The following is a 19,964-nucleotide window of genomic DNA, read 5'->3' on the forward strand; positions in this document are numbered from 1 at the left end:
CTTTGTGCATTCCCTCTAGACAGCCACACACAAAGGAAGGGTAGGGGTGTCTGAGTGCCCATCTCCATCCTGAAGGCTCATCCTGGGCAGGATGAAAGGAAGGAGCTGGTACTTACACCTGAAAGGGTGGTGTCCTTTCCCCACACAGAGGGCTGATTAGACCCTGTAGAGAGTCTGGAGCCAGGGCTAGGAAGAAAGGACCACTGTGCACTTCAAAGACCATTCTTCAAAGTCACCCTCACTTCAAAGGCACCACTGGGTACAAATACTGGGTCTCTGGCACCACAAAATTAGACACTTCTGGACCTGTAAAGAACCTCTGTCAGAAAGATTACTGTGCTGATACAAGGACTGTCACATTGCTGGAAAAACTGCTTTTCTGATGTGCTCCCCTGCTGCTCTCTGAACCTGCTGAGGTGGAGCTGGACTCCGCCTGGAACCCTGAGAGAGCTCCAAGGGCTTGTTGGCTTGTCTCCTGTTGCTTGAGACTCAGGGATATCAAAGTCTCATCACTTGCTACTGTGCCTGGCACACTGAAAGTGGACCCAGGTGCTTGCCCCAGTCAAACCAACACATCTCCTCTGTGCTGGAAGCAGAAACGACACATAATCACTGTTGTGGGAGCAGAATCAGCGCATGGCACTCAGAACCAGTGCTTTGCCTAATGAACAGACGCATTGGAACCGCTGCATCGCCGCCACTGCAGTGTGGGAAGATCAACGCATTCCCTCGACTACATGGAGAAACCTGGCACATCCTCTATGAAACCAAAGCTTCCCGGCTCGGCGCATCATCTTTTGAACCGATGCAGCATCGCCACTGCATGAAAAAGATCAATACATCACCTCAACTGCAGCAACGGCTCCTCTGTTAAGGCGGAGGAGTGTCGCCCACCAGAATAGGTAAAACTTGAAAAATAAAATGATAAAAGAACAGGTTTATTATCATTTTTGTTTTCACTGGGCCAAGTCTTGGGGGTGGGATCATCATCCTGATGATAAGCTTAGAGTGGTGGCAATGATGAAAGTGCAGGACAGCCAAACCGACATGAGCACTTAGATGTCTCCAACCCAGCTGTGTTGCCCGGTTGGAGCCAACAGGCACAAGCTCTAAGTCCTCGAGGGAGCGCAAATTCATCCCACTCAGAGAAGAGCCAACCCTGGCTCTTCTCTTATGCAGCCAGCATCATGACAGCAGCGTCTGGATTGGCTGCAAGGGAGTCTGGGTGCCTGCGCTGCGGTGGAGCCAAAGGAGCAGAAGAGCGGTGATGCATCGGGAGGCAGGTAAGTTCTTTTTTTATTTTTGTATTGATATTGTCACCCCCCCCCCATCCTACACCCACCACCTTTCCCTGATATCAGCCCCTATTGCTCAACTGTGAAATCGACACCAACACATCACTCGGCTGCACCCCGCATCTAGCTGTTGCGACCAGGATCAAGGTACAGTGCTCAGCGGGCCTGTCTGGCTCCTGTATCCAGCCAGCAGTCCATTGCGGTTAGCTTGAACTCTTGACTTTGCCCCAGACCAGAGCAACCAGATAACTCCTCATTGGCACTTATTGCTTCTAAGAGCTACAGACATTTGTATTCTTTAAAAAAAGTTATATCCTGACTTCTACTTATTGGATTTTGTTGTTTTGGTCTCCAATTATTTATATAATCATAACCTATTTTACTAACCTGTTGTGGAGTCTGTTTGTGGTGTTTTCGCTGTGTTACTATAAATTGAATTGCACATTGACTTCTAAGTTAAGCATGACTGCTCTTTCCTAAGCTACCAGAGGGTGTATCTGACTTACCCTGACTAGGACTGTGATTCCTGCTTGGACAGGCTGCATAACTCTGCTAACCAGAAACCCAATTTCTAACAGCCACAATATGCCAGGGACACAAAATGCAAGGTTCAATATGGAACTGCTGAACAACCTCACCTTAATCGACCTCTGTGGGCGTCCATACACACAAGCTCACACGTTATAAACATACAAAGTGCACTTAAATTGCGAATGACGAAATGTCCATTGCAAAAGATTTTTAAGAAGTGAATCGCTGTTGAAATATTGGAATTTTAAAAAACTCGCAGCAGCATATCTATGTTGGAAAAGTGTTGTATTCCCTGCCAATGGATGTTAGGGCCTGGCGTGGCCCTTTGTCAGTAGTACGGGAATACAATAGATCCACACACATTCTCCAAGCTCTCTGCCCTTGCATTCTTTAGACTTATCAATGGCAGTGCTCTCAAGTGGCAGTGCTGCCGTCCTTCCATGAGGTATTGTCTGATACATGGACTGGTGTGAGAAGAGAGCTGCAGCCCACAGCGCCATAGCCACGTGGTTCTAAGCTCTCCACCCTGCCCCCCCTCACCCCCCCGCCCAGCTCCGGGGAGGCCTAGAAGCTACCTCTCTAACAGTGGGCCTTTGGGGCAACAGAGAGGCTGGTGGCCGTGACAGGCTGTGGTTCCAACAGCCCTGGGGGCAGCTGGAGTCAGAAGTAGGCAGAAGTGAGGACAGATATGCCTGAAGGCAGCAATTACTACTTCACATGCTGTCCTGTCCAGATTCCACCTTCCCCTCAATGACCGACAGTCTGAAGGGTCAGCCAACGAGAGGAGGAGGTTGGGCTCACCTTGCATCAGGGCTGCAGCAAACTGATTGGCCCAGAGCATGGGTAAATTGCTACATTTGGTATTACCTGTCTGCAATCACCGCTGCTTCTCCAAACACCACGATGAGCTTGAGGGGGGTTGACCTACCCCTGTATATCTACTGCGTGTCTGTACACAACTGTGCTGCCCTGATGCCAACAGGGTGTCAGTACAAGTGCAGACGAGCAGTCAGCCAGGCTCCGCCCACCTGCAACCATGGCGGGCGCACCCTGTCAAAGAACACTCTGTACATGCCAAAGTCTGAAAGGGTGCATTGACAAGAGAAAATGAATAGACTGAATCACTGGCCGGCCTGACCTCCCCCCAGCACTGGTTAGAGCAGCGGGCGGCGAGCTTCCCACACCGTGCAAGACACCACTCGACGCTCTACTGGGCATACGGTTTGAATAGGAACACATAATTAATCCTTTCAAAAAGGAGGTGTCTAGACCGAACTCATGGAAATGGATGAAACGACATTCAACTTGTGATATAAATCGTATCCATTTTCAGCTGAGCAAGCTATCCTTCGCGTTCATGCCTCGGGAGCCAAAAGGTGGATAAGGCTCAATGTCAAAGATGGGCGCTTCCTTTGGTAGCAAGAAACCATGGCTGAAGGAGATGATAGTAACATTAATTAAGTAAATAGGATTGTGCCCTTTTACAAGCTTAAATGTTCCTGTGAATTATGTATATAAGGCAAAAGCTGGAATATGGCAGTTTTCAAAGCTGAAGCAGAGATTTAATACGGTGTGCCTTGGAACATGGATTTGTATATTGCGTGTGTGTTTGAAGGTCAGGACATGCTATTCACACTCAGGGATCATATGCCTATGTTTAGTGAAGCTCGTGTTGTGTCCTTTGCAGCTGTTCATTTTAAACAAACCTATTGCATCTCCAGCACCCTCATAACGTGTACATTTAATAAGGCGCCTCACACTGCACTTCTTAACTTCCCAAGTTCTGTAAAAATCAGCAGCTTTTACTCAATTTAATGTTACTTAAGGAAGGACAAAAGGCTCTACTGAGATAAAAATTTGTGAACATTAGATTTCATTAGACGTCTGTGACAAACAACTCACTGAGCCATCTATCTGGATGGCTAGGCCTCCCTCTCAGGCACAGGGAATAGCCACAGCCCCAAACACCCTGACTCCCTCACCCGCCCGCCACCCCAGTAACGTAACGAAACTTGCGTTCCCCGCAAAGTACCTTAAAGTAGCGCTTAATTTGTTAATAAAAACGTGGCGGTGCCCAAAGCCCTCCTCGTAAACACGCGGCTGCTGAAATTAAATGTGCGAAAACGGAATACCGAGGCAGCGTAATCCTGAAGCAGTCTCAAACCTCTTCAATCCATTTAAAGTCACTCCCTGCCCCTTCAGCTCACTCTTGGAGCTTTCTGCTTTCTCCCATTGTAACGCTTTTTCGTTTTTATCTTCCTTCGTCTTTCCCATATGTCTATTGCTCGCAGTGAATTCTTGAGGGAGAAAAATAAGTGCCGGCCCTCAAAAATAAGTACCGGTGCTCCACACCGGAAACAACAAGCACAAATTAGGCACTGCCTTAAAGGGGCACCCCTCCCACCTGGACCCAGTCAGGGTACTGTTGTCCGTGCACAGTGTGCTGAGGGGGGACCCAGGAGCTTGCTCTCCCCAATCCTGCGCCATGGGGAGCCTTTGTTACGCCACTGCCCCACCACCAGCTTCCGTGCAGCCTCTTCTCTGTACAGCAATCCAGTGCTTTAAGTGGCATAATAAAGGTGGTGGGCCCTAAAACAGATGTGACCGATGGGAGAAGGCCTCTACACAAGATGGGGCCAGAGTAATTAGTACATGTGAAAGAACACCCCGTGTTTAACAAATCATAAATGGCATCTCACTGGACAAAGCATAATCAAATTCAGAGGGATGGTTTACCTAACCATTTATAAAGCAACTTTATTCAGGGCCATAGCAATATAAAAAACTTGACAAAGTTAAGGTGAAATTAAATATGCAAGAGGTAATGCAACATCTCTGATAAACAGCAGCAACCACGTGTGACGTAGAGCTTGACACATAAAAGGGACTTCTGGTGACAAGTTGCATCAATAGCATGTGAGAGGCAGGAAGGTCCATTTTTAGGTCGAGCATAGCAGCGTGCATGCGCTGCTTTTCCAAAGTGTTGTTATCTATTTGGGCTTTTAACCACACCCACCTCACACCCATCATTATTGCTCGTTCATGGGCTTGCCCTTCAAAAATCCTTTGTTATCATTGGTAAATGCTTTATGTTTGCCCCTCCTTGGGGCGGTTTCGTTACCGTCTTGGACATCGAACCTGTTACATGGATAATTGCACGTTTGCAATACTTTTGACTGCAAGCGAACTTCTTTTTCCTTTTGTGTGTCCCCTTCACGCTCATGCTTATGGCAGCTGTGGCGCTTTGAATCAGTTCACTTTTGTGGAACTGTTTTACTTTTCATTTTCAATTTATGTGGCAAGAAAAGTCCAGTTAGGAGTTTACAATGCTAATAGCTCTAACTCGAGCAAATGCGAGACCCATTACATTGCAAATGCTCTGGTTCAATGCACATGTATTTTTGCTTTGCCAGGTTCCACCCCGCCTAGCCCCTGCAGTAATTCATCTGTTGTTCCATTTACTCAGCTACACACCAGTCCATTCAGGGCCTCGGTACCTCCATCCATCATCTTCTTCGGCCTCACCCTCTCAGTAAGCAGTCTTGCACTATCCAAAACTCAAGTGAACTGCCTCTCAACACTTCGTTCACACTTTGTTCAGATATGTATGCACACACACAGTACTTTACTTATGCACCGATCCATTAACCTTACCATCTGCCCACCTATCCACTATTCCCACTCACTTGCATCCTGACCATACCACTATTTTCCAACCTTCCTTCATGCGTATATTTACAATGTGCTGTACCAAATACTCCTTATGTTTATTTTGGCAAAAAGCGCACATTACAAAATCAGTGCTTACTCTGGGCTGACAGCAGATCTTAAAGGAGAAGAAAAGCCATACCATCAAAAGGATAACAGCATCCCTACTTTTGTACAATGCATGCATTAAAAGAAAAGTATATCAAAGCCATTGAAGTAATGAGGATGCTTACAATCCTCGTGTCAAAAAACAAGATACAAGTTCACTCTTCTTAAATAATAAATCTGAAACAGTACGTACTAGAGTTTATCTCCAAAAACACAAATGGATTTCTAAGAATATTTCTCTGTATTCAGTTCTGATTCCTGTCACTTTCAAAGATGAGCATTGGGAGTTTCCAAGGTTTTCCTTTAAGTCTGAAAACAAGGTCCTGGTTGCAGCTATTTCTCGATTGTCTGTGAAGGACACTTTGGATTACGAGGAATTTATAAGCTGGAGCTTCAAAATTGTATGTTTTTATTTACAGCTCCATGGTGAGTATCTGCCACCTTGGAAGGGTAATTTAAACGTTACCATTTTCTTAGCCACCGCGTCCAGCATAAGCATGAAGACGCACATTTGTGTACATCGATCACAGTGAAGCCGGATATACAGTAAAAAATGGTCAATACAGCATCATGATGCCTAAATACACGTGTGATGATGAATATGCACATGAATGTCATTGGGTTGGGAATGCTTTTTTGACTTTTTCTGCTTTTGTTGATACTGTCTTTTTACCTTTTTTGCCAATTCTGCTCAGCATCGTAAAAGAAGCACGAGCAAACCAAAGATTCTGCAAAGGCCAGAATTATTGGCTTTGGCAATGCTTGTTTTATGCCTGTATAAAATGTAATTTATGTATTTCATTGGAGAGAACCCGTAAAGGCCTCATTTTTTTAAAATCCTGTTTTATTTGGCGACCTTCCTTAAATCTCCCTTGTTATCTCTAACCTATCCCATTACCCTAATTATTTATTGTTCCATGTTGTTATTTTTACTTCTGATCTTTTTGCTATTTCTATTTAATTATGTCGAGGTAGTGTTCCTGATGCAATTAACCTGAAATGAACCATCAACCTGACCAATGGAAGCATGGAGGATGCAATGTTTCGTAGCAAAGCTATAGAATTTGATTAATTTTAGATGGGCTACAGAAGTTTATTATTAATGTGCTACATAGCGCCTATTACTCGTAAAACCTACTTCAAAACTTTGGAACACGCTTTCTACAAAATGGGTCCAGAAGGCAGAAATCCCTGTGGAGTGGCTGTGACGTATATGGACACTATTCTCTTTTCCAACATATATTTTTGGGGTGTATCGTGGTCCACCTATAACATAGTACCCTTGCAGCACTTACAGACACAAACTTGATTCTTCTAGGCTCTGAAAATAATAAGCATTTTTTTTCTGACTGAATGGCACTTATTTTATCGACTTAAAAGGATGGAAAATTCAGAGAACAAAATTGCAGCACGGTCTAACATGTTTTATGCATAGTAAAGAAGACTTACCTAAATGTACTTCCATACATTTACTAATAAAACCTCCCATACATTCATTAATCGGCACGTGCAAGAAGGAATGACCAACAGTGGGGACTTTGAGCTTACCTAACACTGATACACAAATATCCATGAAACAGATGTCACACGTTCTGAGATGTTGTGCTTCTCGCTCTATAGATGACAACCTTCTGCCTATAAGAACACTCATTGATTTGGAAATACATTAATGGTGGTTGTTTCATAAGCTATATCCGAAGAACTCTGAATATACTCTGCCCAATACGGTTCACTTCTCAGTTGGTCACTTCTTACCAACCTGCAATATAAACTCGCTTCTAAATGAAGGACTTGTCTTACAAACGCGCCAACATTTTAAAACTAGGAAGAGGGAGATTTTGAAAAACGAATTGGAGGATTTCATTATCCCTTTTGACATACATTAAAGCAAAGGCAATTTTAGCCGGGCGACAGGTAAAATAAAACCATATTTGGCTGAAAAGGTCGGGTCTGTTTGCATGTATGCTCTTACCAGTCTGTTTTTTCGCTCTCCCAGAGACCCCTGCGGACCCCCAAATTCCCAACAGAAAAAGCACTTACAATAAATGAGTTCTTTGTTCAACCCAAGGGAGGCACACAATACATAAATACAAGAAGAAACATACCCTAATCAATTACATGCACAGTTAAAGTTAAAGAAGTTCATTCACTAAGACATCAAACCAGCATAAATTTGTGCAAAGACACAAGAGTACTCAGTTGCAATGTGCTGCATATCATGGACTGTTTTCATTTGAACGTGAAGTAATTAATGTATAATCTAATACATCAACAGAATAACTTTGCTCTTGTTATTGCAACTAATTCACGTTTCACATTTCATTCAATACCCAGTGCTCATTGTTAATAGCAGGAAACGCCATGTAATGTGCTACCACCAGTGCTTTATTTGAGCCGGTGGTTTCAGGTACTCGTCACCGGCACTGGCACTTAATTATCACACTGGTACGTATGACAGTCCGCCACATGGGTGCGCTGTATGTCTAATTTTGAAATTAGCACATCAGTTGTTTAATAATTTAATAGACATTAAAATGGCCAATACCTGCTTCCCAAACCATTCTTCTAGCTTTGGGTGGCCTGGAATTGACTGAATTGTCATACTTGTGTGATGGTTAGCAGCTGGGTTGGTACTGTCATTGGCAGCACTGGCAGGGGCAATGGGTAGTGCAAGCTGCAGTGGCTTTCTGATGAGGTCCCTGGCCTTTATTTTCCTGCAATTTAGGCACTGGAATTTAACATAACATTGCATATACACCCAACAAAGCACGCATATGCTTTACAGATAGCTACCACCATGCTTACAACAACGTGCACCGTCACAATAGTCCACGCATTTATTGACAGCAAACACTTTAGAAAGTACTCCTAACACCAGTCACACACAGTGCAGGTAGCCAGTAAATAGACATCATGGCTCCCAACACTGGCCGCGCCTCTAGTGAATGCTCTTACATATTTCTAGGCTAAGGAATACCCAAGCTAAAAAATGCCCAGATGGCACACAACACTTTCTGGCAAGACTGCTGGCTAGACTCATCAAACTACAACAAAACACCTACTGTAAGCTACAACAAAACACAAATACACCAGCGATGATACAACTTCACCCGTAAAATCAGAGTCCGTTGTGAATCCTTTAAAACAGAGGTTGAATGTATGTGATCCATAGGTGATCTGAGGACTTCTGTACTAACAGAAAGCACGCTACGCAAACAGTAAATTAAATAGATGTTTATTAGCTTTAGTCTAAGTCCACTTTCAATATAGGAACAACGCCAGGTCTAGGTTCTTTCCACGCATCCACTCTTACTCAGTACTCTCGTGTTGTCTTTCTCTTTCTGTTCCAGGACTCTGAAGAGGCCTACGTGACATGCAGTGCACCACAAAACTCCAAATACATGACACAACATAAAATAATGAAACATAGCATAACGTAACGAAACGTAACATAACATAAAGTAACAGTTCTCGTTCTTTGCTCTGCAGTACCAGACTTCCACCTGCCACCACCACCACCACCACCACCGGACGATGCAGATTTTGAGCTTCCTCCTCTGCCCCCTCCTGTGGATTACAGCCCTGAGCAGCCTTCCTGGGTTCCGAATACTTACATGGAGACAGGTATGACCAGCTGCGAGCTCAATCAGGTTGTAATCCGGGTTTAGGTTTTCAGGGTGTCAACCTCTTGGGCCATGAAAAACCTTGATTAGGCTTACTCCAAGACATCTTCCCGAGAGGTAGAGGCACCTGTGAACACCTGATACTCTGGCTGGGCCGCTTGGCAGCACAAGTAACTCAAGTGCAAGGGAGGCCGGTGCCATAACAAGGGGGTGGCATCAGTAATCTTCAGGAATAATCTGGTGGGGGCCGTAACATTGGTGGTACGATCAGTAATTTAGGACATCAAGCTCACTGCCCCTTGTGGATGGGGGACCTCACTTCTGGTGGCAGTAACAGCAATACAAGTGCAGAAAGTGTGAGGGGTTACAGCACCTCTGCTGCTTTCGTTCTCTCTTGTTTCACTGCAGTATACCAGAGTCCTCTCTCCAAGCACTCCTCCAGGATGGATTTTCCCAATATACCTTCACTTGTGGCCCTTTTTAAGTCTTTCAGCCCAGAAGAGCCCTTGTTCTTCTCAAGTAAACACAGGCCCGACTGACTCAAAGAAATCAGTGTGTACAGTCCTTCACACAAAGACACCCTGCAGCACACAATTCAAAATGAGCACAAGGACTAGAAAGAAATACTTCACAAAAGTACACAGACCTTGCCTTTGTAGTCTTCCTACGTTAACCTGTCCACCTACTATGTTGCACAACTTTATCACTGTGTGACCTACACAGGCTTTCTGTAGGCAAAGGTTTGTTTACTCATTCCGCAGTTTTTTTCATACAGCAGCATAGTTTGTTATCACTAAAGTTCATATGTCCAACACTATGCATATTAATTCCACACCAGGACACTCCCTAATACAGGGAGCAGGAGGGGTGAGGGCTCCTGCATCCTCTTTGGCAGTATTAGTAACACAGGCACAGAAGGTGTGAGGGTTACTGCTCCTTTGTCAGTATTAGTAACACAGGTACAGAAGGTGTGAGGGTTATTGCTCCTTTGTCAGTATTAGTAACACAGGTACATGAGGTGTGAGGGCTTCTTCTTGGGGCCGTATCAGTAACACACATACAGACTGTTCAAGGGTCCCTGTTTCTTTTGGCTTTATTAGTAACACAGGTACATAAGGCGTGAGAGTTACAGCTCCTCTTTGTCAGTATTAGTAACACAGGTACAGAAGGTATGAGGGTTACTGCTTTCCTGTCAGTACTAGTAACACAGGTACAGAAGGTGTGAGGGTTCCTGCACCTCTTTGTCAGTATTAGTAACACAGGTACAGAAGTTATGAAGGTTACTGCTTCCCTGTCAGTACTAGTAACACAGGTACAGAAGGTGTCAGGGCTCGTGCACCTCTTTGTCAGTATTAGTAACACAGGTACAGGAGGTTTGAGCGTTGCCGCTCCCCTTTGTCAGTATTAATAACACAGGTACAGAAGGTGTGAGGGTTACTGCTCCTCTGTCGGTATTAGTAACACAGGTACAGAAGGTGTGAGGGGTCCTCCTTCTTCACTAGAGGTGCCCAGGGCCTGTAAATCAAATGCTACTAGTTGGCCTGCAGTACTGGTTGTGCCACCCACATTAGCAGCTCTGTAAACATGGCTCAGACCTGCCACTGCAGTGTCTGTGTGTGCAGTTTTAAACTGCCAATTCGACTTGGCAAGTGTACCCACTTGACAGGCCTAAACCTTCCCTTTTCTTACATGCAAGACACCCCTACGGTAGGCCCCAGGTAGCCCACGGGCAGGGTGCAGTGTATGTTTAAGGTAGGACATATACTAATGTGTTTTACATGTCCTGACAGTGAAATACTGCTAAATTCGGTTTTCACTGTTGCAAGGCCTATCTCTCTCATAGGTTAACATGGGGGCTACCTTTAAAAATTATTAAAGTATAGATTCCCTTTGGGAGCAGATAGACATGTGGAGTTCGGGGTCTCTGAGCTCACAATTTAAAAATACATCTTTTAGTAAAGTTGATTTTAAGATTGTGTGTTTGAAAATGCCACTTTTAGAAAGTGAGCATTTTCTTGCTTAAACCATTCTGTGACTCTGCCTGTTTGTGGATTCCCTGTCTGGGTCAGTTTGACAGATGGGCTGTTTGCACCTCTCTCTAGACAGTGACACAAAGGGAGCTGGGGTGTAGCCTGCATATCCTGATGAGCCAGGGGAGGATTGGTACCTCACACCTGAAAGGGCTGTGCCTGTCCTCACACAATGCAGTCTCCAACCCCCTGGTGTGTGTCTGGGGCCTGGCCTGGGCAAGGCAGGATTTCACAAACAAGAGAGACTTTTCTTTGAAGAAAACCTACTTCAAAGGGCAAAATGGGTATAAGAAGGGCACCCAAAACCACAGACTTTAGATCACTTCTGGACATCAAGAGGAACCTCTGCCTGGAGAAGAGCTGAAGAGCTGAGGAGAAGTGCTGCCCTGCCCGAGACTGTGCTTTGTGGAGCTATCCTGCAGTTGCTTCTGCATGTGCAAGAAGACAAAGACTGGACTTTGTGTGCCTTCCTGCTTGTGAAGAGATCTCCAAGGGCTTGTCCTGAGCTTGCCTCCTGTTGTTGAAGTCTCAGGGCCATCAAAGACTTCTCCTGCCAGCACCTGGACTCTCTGCTGAGACTCCTGCCCTGCCAAGTGGTGCCCTATCCAGTTCCTGGGGCCTTGGAAGGTGAAGCTGGCAGACCAAGACTGAAAATCCACGCACACACCGCCGTGCCGGGAAAATATCGAAGTACCTTCCAAGACGCAGCTGGAAAATGGCGCGCTGCCGGCTTTGCGCAGAAATCGACACTCCACTGGTATCGCGCCTGGAAAATCGACGCACGGAGCTGAAAGAACAACGCTCAGACCCGCTGATGGAGGCTGTTAATGTCACAACCCACATTGCGTGGTTTTGCTGAAACTGTGCAGCAGTATTTTTGACACAAAGCTTGCTGGGTGCGGAAAAACTACGCAATGCCTTCCCGGACCCGAGTGCTGCAGCACACATAGAAAGAGCAAAAAACAGAGAGGAATAAAAGTATTCCTCCTCATTGTGCCATGCTAACACCACCCCTGAGGTGGCATTAGTTTTTGGCACTGCCACAGGTTTATGTCTTCTTCTAAATCTGAGGCAGGGTCAAAAGCAATGGGTGTTGCGGTGGAACGCCCACTGCAACACCCATTGCACAACTCTCTGACGCAGAAAACTGCATCAGAGGTGCCCACGTTGAAGGAGGCGTAAAAGCACAAAAAGTGGCGTTACACCTCCTTGTAAATGTGGAGCAGTGGTTAGCACCACCAGAGTGTCTCAAAAAGAGACGCACCAGTACAGGGAGTGCAGAATTATTAGGCAAATGAGTATTTTGACCACATCATCCTCTTTATGCATGTTGTCTTACTCCAAGCTGTATAGGCTCGAAAGCCTACTACCAATTAAGCATATTAGGTGATGTGCATCTCTGTAATGAGAAGGGGTGTGGTCTAATGACATCAACACCCTATATCAGGTGTGCATAATTATTAGGCAACTTCCTTTCCTTTGGCAAAATGGGTCAAAAGAAGGACTTGACAGGCTCAGAAAAGTCAAAAATAGTGAGATATCTTGCAGAGGGATGCAGCACTTTTAAAATTGCAAAGCTTCTGAAGCGTGATCATCGAACAATCAAGCGTTTCATTCAAAATAGTCAACAGGGTCGCAAGAAGCGTGTGGAAAAACCAAGGCGCAAAATAACTGCCCATGAACTGAGAAAAGTCAAGGGTGCAGCTGCCACGATGCCACTTGCCACCAGTTTGGCCATATTTCAGAGCTGCAACATCACTGGAGTGCCCAAAAGCACAAGGTGTGCAATACTCAGAGACATGGCCAAGGTAAGAAAGGCTGAAAGACGACCACCACTGAACAAGACACACAAGCTGAAACGTCAAGACTGGGCCAAGAAATATCTCAAGACTGATTTTTCTAAGGTTTTATGGACTGATGAAATGAGAGTGAGTCTTGATGGGCCAGATGGATGGGCCCGTGGCTGGATTGGTAAAGGGCAGAGAGCTCCAGTCCGACTCAGACGCCAGCAAGGTGGAGGTGGAGTACTGGTTTGGGCTGGTATCATCAAAGATGAGCTTGTGGGGCCTTTTCGGGTTGAGGATGGAGTCAAGCTCAACTCCCAGTCCTACTGCCAGTTCCTGGAAGACACCTTCTTCAAGCAGTGGTACAGGAAGAAGTCTGCATCCTTCAAGAAAAACATGATTTTCATGCAGGACAATGCTCCATCACACGCGTCCAAGTATTCCACAGCGTGGGTGGCAAGAAAGGGTATAAAAGAAGGAAATCTAATGACATGGCCTCCTTGTTCACCTGATCTGAACCCCATTGAGAACCTGTGGTCCATCATCAAATGTGAGATGTACAAGGAGGGAAAACAGTACACCTCTCTGAACAGTGTCTGGGAGGCTGTGGTTGCTGCTGCACGCAATGTTGATGGTGAACAGATCAAAACACTGACAGAATCCATGGATGGCAGGCTTTTGAGTGTCCTTGCAAAGAAAGGTGGCTATATTGGTCACTGATTTGTTTTTGTTTTGTTTTTGAATGTCAGAAATGTATATTTGTGAATGTTGAGATGTTATATTGGTTTCACTGGTAATAATAAATAATTGAAATGGGTATATATTTGTTTTTTGTTAAGTTGCCTAATAATTATGCACACCTGATATAGGGTGTTGATGTCATTAGACCACACTCCTTCTCATTACAGAGATGCACATCACCTAATATGCATAATTGGTAGTAGGCTTTCAAGCCTATACAGCTTGGAGTAAGACAACATGCATAAAGAGAATGATGTGGTCAAAATACTCATTTGCCTAATAATTCTGCACTCCCTGTAGAGCTAGGGCCTTGTAAATCTAGCCTTTTGTTTCCAATCCTGGAGTTTCATTTGACATCCTAATACATTATGGCAGATGCAGACTGTGTTTGATTACATTGAATTAATTGGTTAGGATACTTGATAGCGGTCATTTATAAGAGACGTGTGCTGGAATCATCATGTCTTGCTAACATCACGCGAGGTGTCATCTCTAGCTCTGGAGTTGCTTTGACCAGGAGCATTTGAGGTTGGGCACAGTCTAGGAAAGGGATGGGTGTGTGGCTGAAGGCGTCCAGTGATGGGAGGTAGGAGGTTTTTTTGTTTTCATGCAAAAGGGATGCAAGAGTTGCATGCAAGGGTCGTGGGGGCCGTTTTGTTTAGTGCACATAGCAATGTTTCGTAACAAAACTATAGAATTTGATGTATTTTAGATGGGCTACAGAAGTTTATTATTAATGTGCTACATATCGCCTATTCCTAGTGAAACCTACTTCAAAACTTTGGAAAACGCTTTTTACAAAATGGGTCCAGAAGGCAGAAATCACTGTGGAGTGGCTGCGACATACATGGACACTATTCTCTTTCCCAACTTATATTTTTGGGGTGTATCATGGTCCACCTATAACATAGCACCCTTGCAGCACTTTCAGACACAAACATGATTCTTCTAGGCTCTGAAAATAATAAGCATTATTTTCCTGACTGAATGGCACTTATTTTATCGACTTCAAAGGATGGAAAGTTCAGTGAACAAAACTGCAGCACGGTCTAACATATTTTATCGTTTCTGTTTTTAAAAGCATGCTGTAACTATACATAGTAAGGAAGACTTACCTAATTGTGCTTACATATATTTACTAATAACATCTCCCATACATTCATTAATCAGCACGTGCAAGAAGGAATGACCAACAATGGGGACTCTGAGCTTCCTTAACACTGATACACAAATATCCATGAAACAGATGTCACACGTTCTGAAAGTTTGTGCTTCTCGCTCTATAGATAACACCCTTCTGCCTATAAGAACACTTACTGATTTGGAAATACATTGATGGTGGTTGTTTCATAAACTATCTCCCAAGAACTTAATATAATGTATGCCTAATGCGTTTCACTTCTCAGTTGGCCACTTCTTACCAACCTAAAATATAAACTCGCTCCTATATGAAGGACTTCTACTACAAACGCGCCAACATTTTAAAACCAGTAAGAAGGAGATTGTGAAAAATGAATTGGAGCATTTCATTTTCCCGATTGACATACATTAAGGGAAAGGCAATTTTAGCCGGAAAACAGGTCAAATAAAGCCGTTTTGGATTAAAAACAATGGGAGTCATATTCCTTCCTCAGGATGCTCTTACCATGTATGCTCTTACCATCGTCTTTTTTCACTATTCTAGAGACCCCTGCAGACCCCCAAATTCCCAAAAGAAAAGGCAAACAGAACACAATGAAAGAGTTCTTTGTTCACCTCAAAGGGAGGCACGCAATACATAAATACAAAAAGAAACATACACTAATCAATTACATGCACAGTTAAAATTAAAGTTCGTTCATTAAGACATCAAACCAGCATAAATGTGTACAAAGATAAAAGAGTACCCAATTGTAATATGCTGCATATCATGCACTGTTTCCGTTTGAAAGTGAAGTAATTATTGTATAATCTAATACATCAACAGAATAACTTTTCTCTTGTTATTGCAACTGATTCACTTTTCACCTTTCATTCAGTACCAACTGCTCATTGTAAACAGCAGGAAATGCCATGTAATGTCCTAACACCAGTGCTTAATTTGAGCCAGTGGTTTCAGGTGCTCGTCACCGGTACTTAATTATCAACACACTGGTACGTATGACAGTCCGCCACATGGGTGCGCTGTATGTCTAATTTTGAAATGAGCACATCAGCTGTTTAATAATTTAATAGACATTAAAATGACCAAAACCTGCTTCCAAAACCATTCTTCTAGCTTTGGGTGGCCTGGAATAGTCTAAATTGTCGTACTTGTGTGATGGTTAGCAGCTGGGTTGGTACTGTCATTGGCAGCACTGGCAGGGTCAATGGGTAGTGTAACCTACAGTGGCTTTCTGATGAGGTCCCTGGCATTTATTTTTCTACAAATTAGGCACGGGCTAACACTGTACATTGTGTATGCAACACATTTAACATAACCTTGAATATACATCCAACAAAGCACGCATATGCTTTACAGATAGATACCACCATGCTTACAACAACGTGCACCGTCACAATATTCCACGCATTTATTGACAGCAAACACTTTAGAAAGTACTCCACCAGTCAAACACAGTGCAGGTAGGCCAGTAAATAGATATCATGGCTCCCAACACTGGCCGCACCTCTAATGAATGCTCTTACAGATTTCTAGGCTAAGGAATGCCCAAGCTAAAAAATGCCCAGATGGCACACAACACTTTCTGGCAAGACTGCTGGCTAGACTTATCAAACTACAACAAAACACCTACTGTAAGCAACAACAAAACACAAATACACCAGCGATGATACAATTTCACACGTAAAATCAGAGTCTGTTTTGAATCCTTTAAAACAGATGTTGAATTTCTGTGATCCATAGGTGATCTGAGGACTTCTGTACTAAAAGAAAGCATGCTACGCAAACAACAGTAAATTAAATAGACGTTTGTTAGCTGAAATCTAAGTCCACTTTCAATATACTGTAGGAACAAAGGAACAATGCCAGGTCTAGGTTCTTCCTCCTACGCATCCAGGTGCACACTCTCACACTCTTACTCAGTACTCTTGTGTTGTATTCTCTTTCTGTTCCAGGCCTCTGAAGAGGCCTACGTGACATGCAGTGCACCACACAACTCCAGATATATGACACAACATACAATAACGATACGTAGCGTAACATAACATAACATAAAGTAACAGTTCTTGTTCTTTGTTCTGCAGTACCAGACTTCCACCTGCCACCACCCCCGGACGATGAAGATTTTGAGCTTCCTCCTCTGCCCCCTCCTGTGGATTACGGCCCTGAGCAGCCTTCCTGGGTTCCGAATACTTACATGGAGAAAGGTATGACCAGCCGCAAACTCACTCAGGGTGTAATCCGGCATTAGGTTTTCAGGGTGTCAACCTCTTGGGCCATGAAAAACCTTGATTAGGTGACCAAGCTTACTACAAGACATCTTCTCCAGAGGCACCTGTGTACACCTATTACTGTGGGTGGGCATCTTGGCAGCACAAGTTACACAAGTGCAAGGGAGACCGGTGCCATAACAAGGGGGTGGCATCAGTAATCTTCAGGAATAATCTGGTGGGGGCCGTAGCATTAGTGGTACGATCAATAATTTAGGGCATCAAGGTCACTGCCTCTTGTTGATGGGGACCACACTTCTGGTGGCAGTAACAGCAATACAGGTGCAGAAAGTGTGAGGGGTTACTGTACCGATGCTGCTTTCACTCTCTCTTGTTTCAATGCAGTATACCAGAGTTCTCTCGCCATTCACTCCTCCATGATGGATTCTCCCAATATACCTTCACATGTGGCCCTTAATAAGTCTCTCATGATGCACCTGGGGCAGCCCGCAAAGTCCCTTGCTCTTTTCAAGTAAACACAGGCCGACTGTCTGGAAGAACTCAGGGCCATATTTATACTTTTTGACGCACAACTGCGCCAACGCAGTTGTGCGTCAAAAATTTTAACGCCGGCTGACGCCATTCCAAAGCACCATGCGGGCGCCTTATTTATTGAATGACGTGACTGGTGTGCGTCAAAACAAATGACTCACACCAGGCAGCGCCGGCGTAGGGGAAAATGGAGCTTGGGTGTCAAAAAATGGGGCAAGTCAGGCTGAGGCAAAATTTTGGCCTCAACCCGATTTGCGCCATTTTTTTGACGCCCAACCCCCATTGAAATGACTCCTGTCTTAGCAAAGACAGGAGTCATGCCCCCTTGCCCAATGGCCATGCCCAGGGGACTTATGTCCCCTGGGCATGGCCATTGGGCATAGTGGCATGTAGGGGGGCACAAATCAGGCCCCCCTATGCCACAAAAAAATTACGAAAAAAATACTTACCCCAACTTACCTCTACTTCCCTGGGATGGGTCCCTCCATCCTTGGGCGTCCTCCTGGGGTGGGCAAGGGTGGCAGGGGGTGTCCCTGGGGGCATGGGAGGGCACCTCTGGGCTCCTTCCGAGCCCACAGGTCCCTTAACGCCTGACCTGACCAGGCGTTAAAAAATGACGCAAAAGCGGCTGGACGTCATTTTTTAAGGACCGCCCACTCCCGTGCGTCATTTTTGCATGGGAGTTTAAATAAGGCGCACATGCCTTAGAGTCATTTTTTAGAAGGGAACGGCTGCCTTGCATATAATTAACGCAAGGTAGGTGTCCACGCTAAAAAATGACGCAAACTCCAAGATCTTTGGCGCTAGACGGGTCAAACGCCAAAGTATAAATATGGAGTTAGCTTTGCGTCGGATTTGCGTAAAAAAAAACGACGCAAATCCGGCGCAAACAAAGTATAAATATGCCCCTCAGTGTGTACAGTCCTTCCCACAAAGACACCCTGCAGCACACAATAAAAAATGAGCACAAGGAGTAGAAAGAAATGCTTCACGAAAGTACACAGCCCTCGCCTTTGTAGTCTTCCTACATTAACCTGTCCACCTACTATGTCGCACAACTTTATCACTGTGTGACCGACACAGGCTTCCTGTAGGCAAAGGTCTGTTTACTCCTCCGCTGTTTTTTTTCCATACAGCAGCATAGTTTGTTATCACTAAAGTTCATATGTCCAACACTATGCATATTATTCCACACCAGGACACTCCCTAATACAGGAGCAGAAGGGGTGAGGGCTCCTGCATCCTCTTTGTCAGTATTAGTAACACGGGTACAGAAGGAATGAGGGACACTGCTCCTCTTTGTCAGTATTAATAACACAGGTACATGAGGCGTGAGGGCTTCTTCTTGGGGCCATATCAGTAACATACATACAGACTGTCCGAGGGTCCCTGTTCCTTTTGGCTTTATAAGTAGCACAGGTACATAAGGTATGAGGATTACTGCTTCCCTGTCAGTATTAGTAGCACATGTACAGAAGGTGAGAGGGTTCCTGCACCTCTTTGTCAGTATTAGAAACACAGGAACTGAAGGTATGAGGGTTACCACTCCTCTTTGTCAGTATTAATAACACAGGAACAGAAGGTATGAGGGTTACTGCTCCTCTTTGTTAGTATTAGTAACACAGGTACAGAAGGTGTGAGGGTTACTGCTTCCCTGTCAGTACTAGTTACACAGGTACAGAAGGTGAGAGGGTTCCTGCACCTCTTTGTCAGTATTAGTAACACAGGAACTGAAGGTGTGAGGGTTACTGCTTCCCTGCTAGTAGTAGTAACACAGGTACAGAAGGTGTCAGGGCTTGTGCACCTCTTTGTCAGTATTAGTAACACAGGTACAGAAGGTTTGAGCGTTGCCGCTCCTCTTTGTCATTGCTGTCTTCAGTTCCACATGGGAGGAACACTTGCAACACCTCTGTAAAGTGTTGGATGCCCTGCAAAAGGCAGATCTCACTATTAAGGCAAGCAAGTGCCAAACAGGGCGGAGGTCTGTGGTGTACTTGGGACACCAGGTGGGGAGTGTCCAGGTGGCACCCCTACAGCCTAAGATTGATATCATTCTGGCTTGGGAGCCTCCCAAGACCCAGACTGAGGTGAGGGCCTTTTTAAGTCTCACAGGATACTATAGGAGGTTTGTCAAGGGGTATGGCACAATTGTTGCTCCCTTGACTGAGTTGACCTCCAAGAAGCAGCCCAGAAAGGTTATCTTGACTGAGTCTTGCCAGATGGCTTTTGATGCCCTGAAGG

The 19,964-nt window shown here is 44.8% G+C and overlaps 1 protein-coding gene across 1 annotated transcript in view; it reads left to right on the top strand.

The window, feature by feature from the left end:
* Positions 1-19,964, top strand: part of ABI3 (ABI family member 3) — a 230,943-nt gene that overhangs the window by 163,184 nt on the left and 47,795 nt on the right. The window contains exons 7-8 of the mRNA XM_069237784.1: positions 9,132-9,266; positions 17,046-17,168. Of these exons, the coding sequence (XP_069093885.1) occupies positions 9,132-9,266; positions 17,046-17,168 (258 nt within the window). The remainder of the gene's footprint in view (positions 1-9,131; positions 9,267-17,045; positions 17,169-19,964) is intronic.

This window comes from Pleurodeles waltl, chromosome 6 (genome assembly GCF_031143425.1).
Source record: "Pleurodeles waltl isolate 20211129_DDA chromosome 6, aPleWal1.hap1.20221129, whole genome shotgun sequence".
Lineage (NCBI taxonomy): Eukaryota > Metazoa > Chordata > Amphibia > Caudata > Salamandridae > Pleurodeles > Pleurodeles waltl.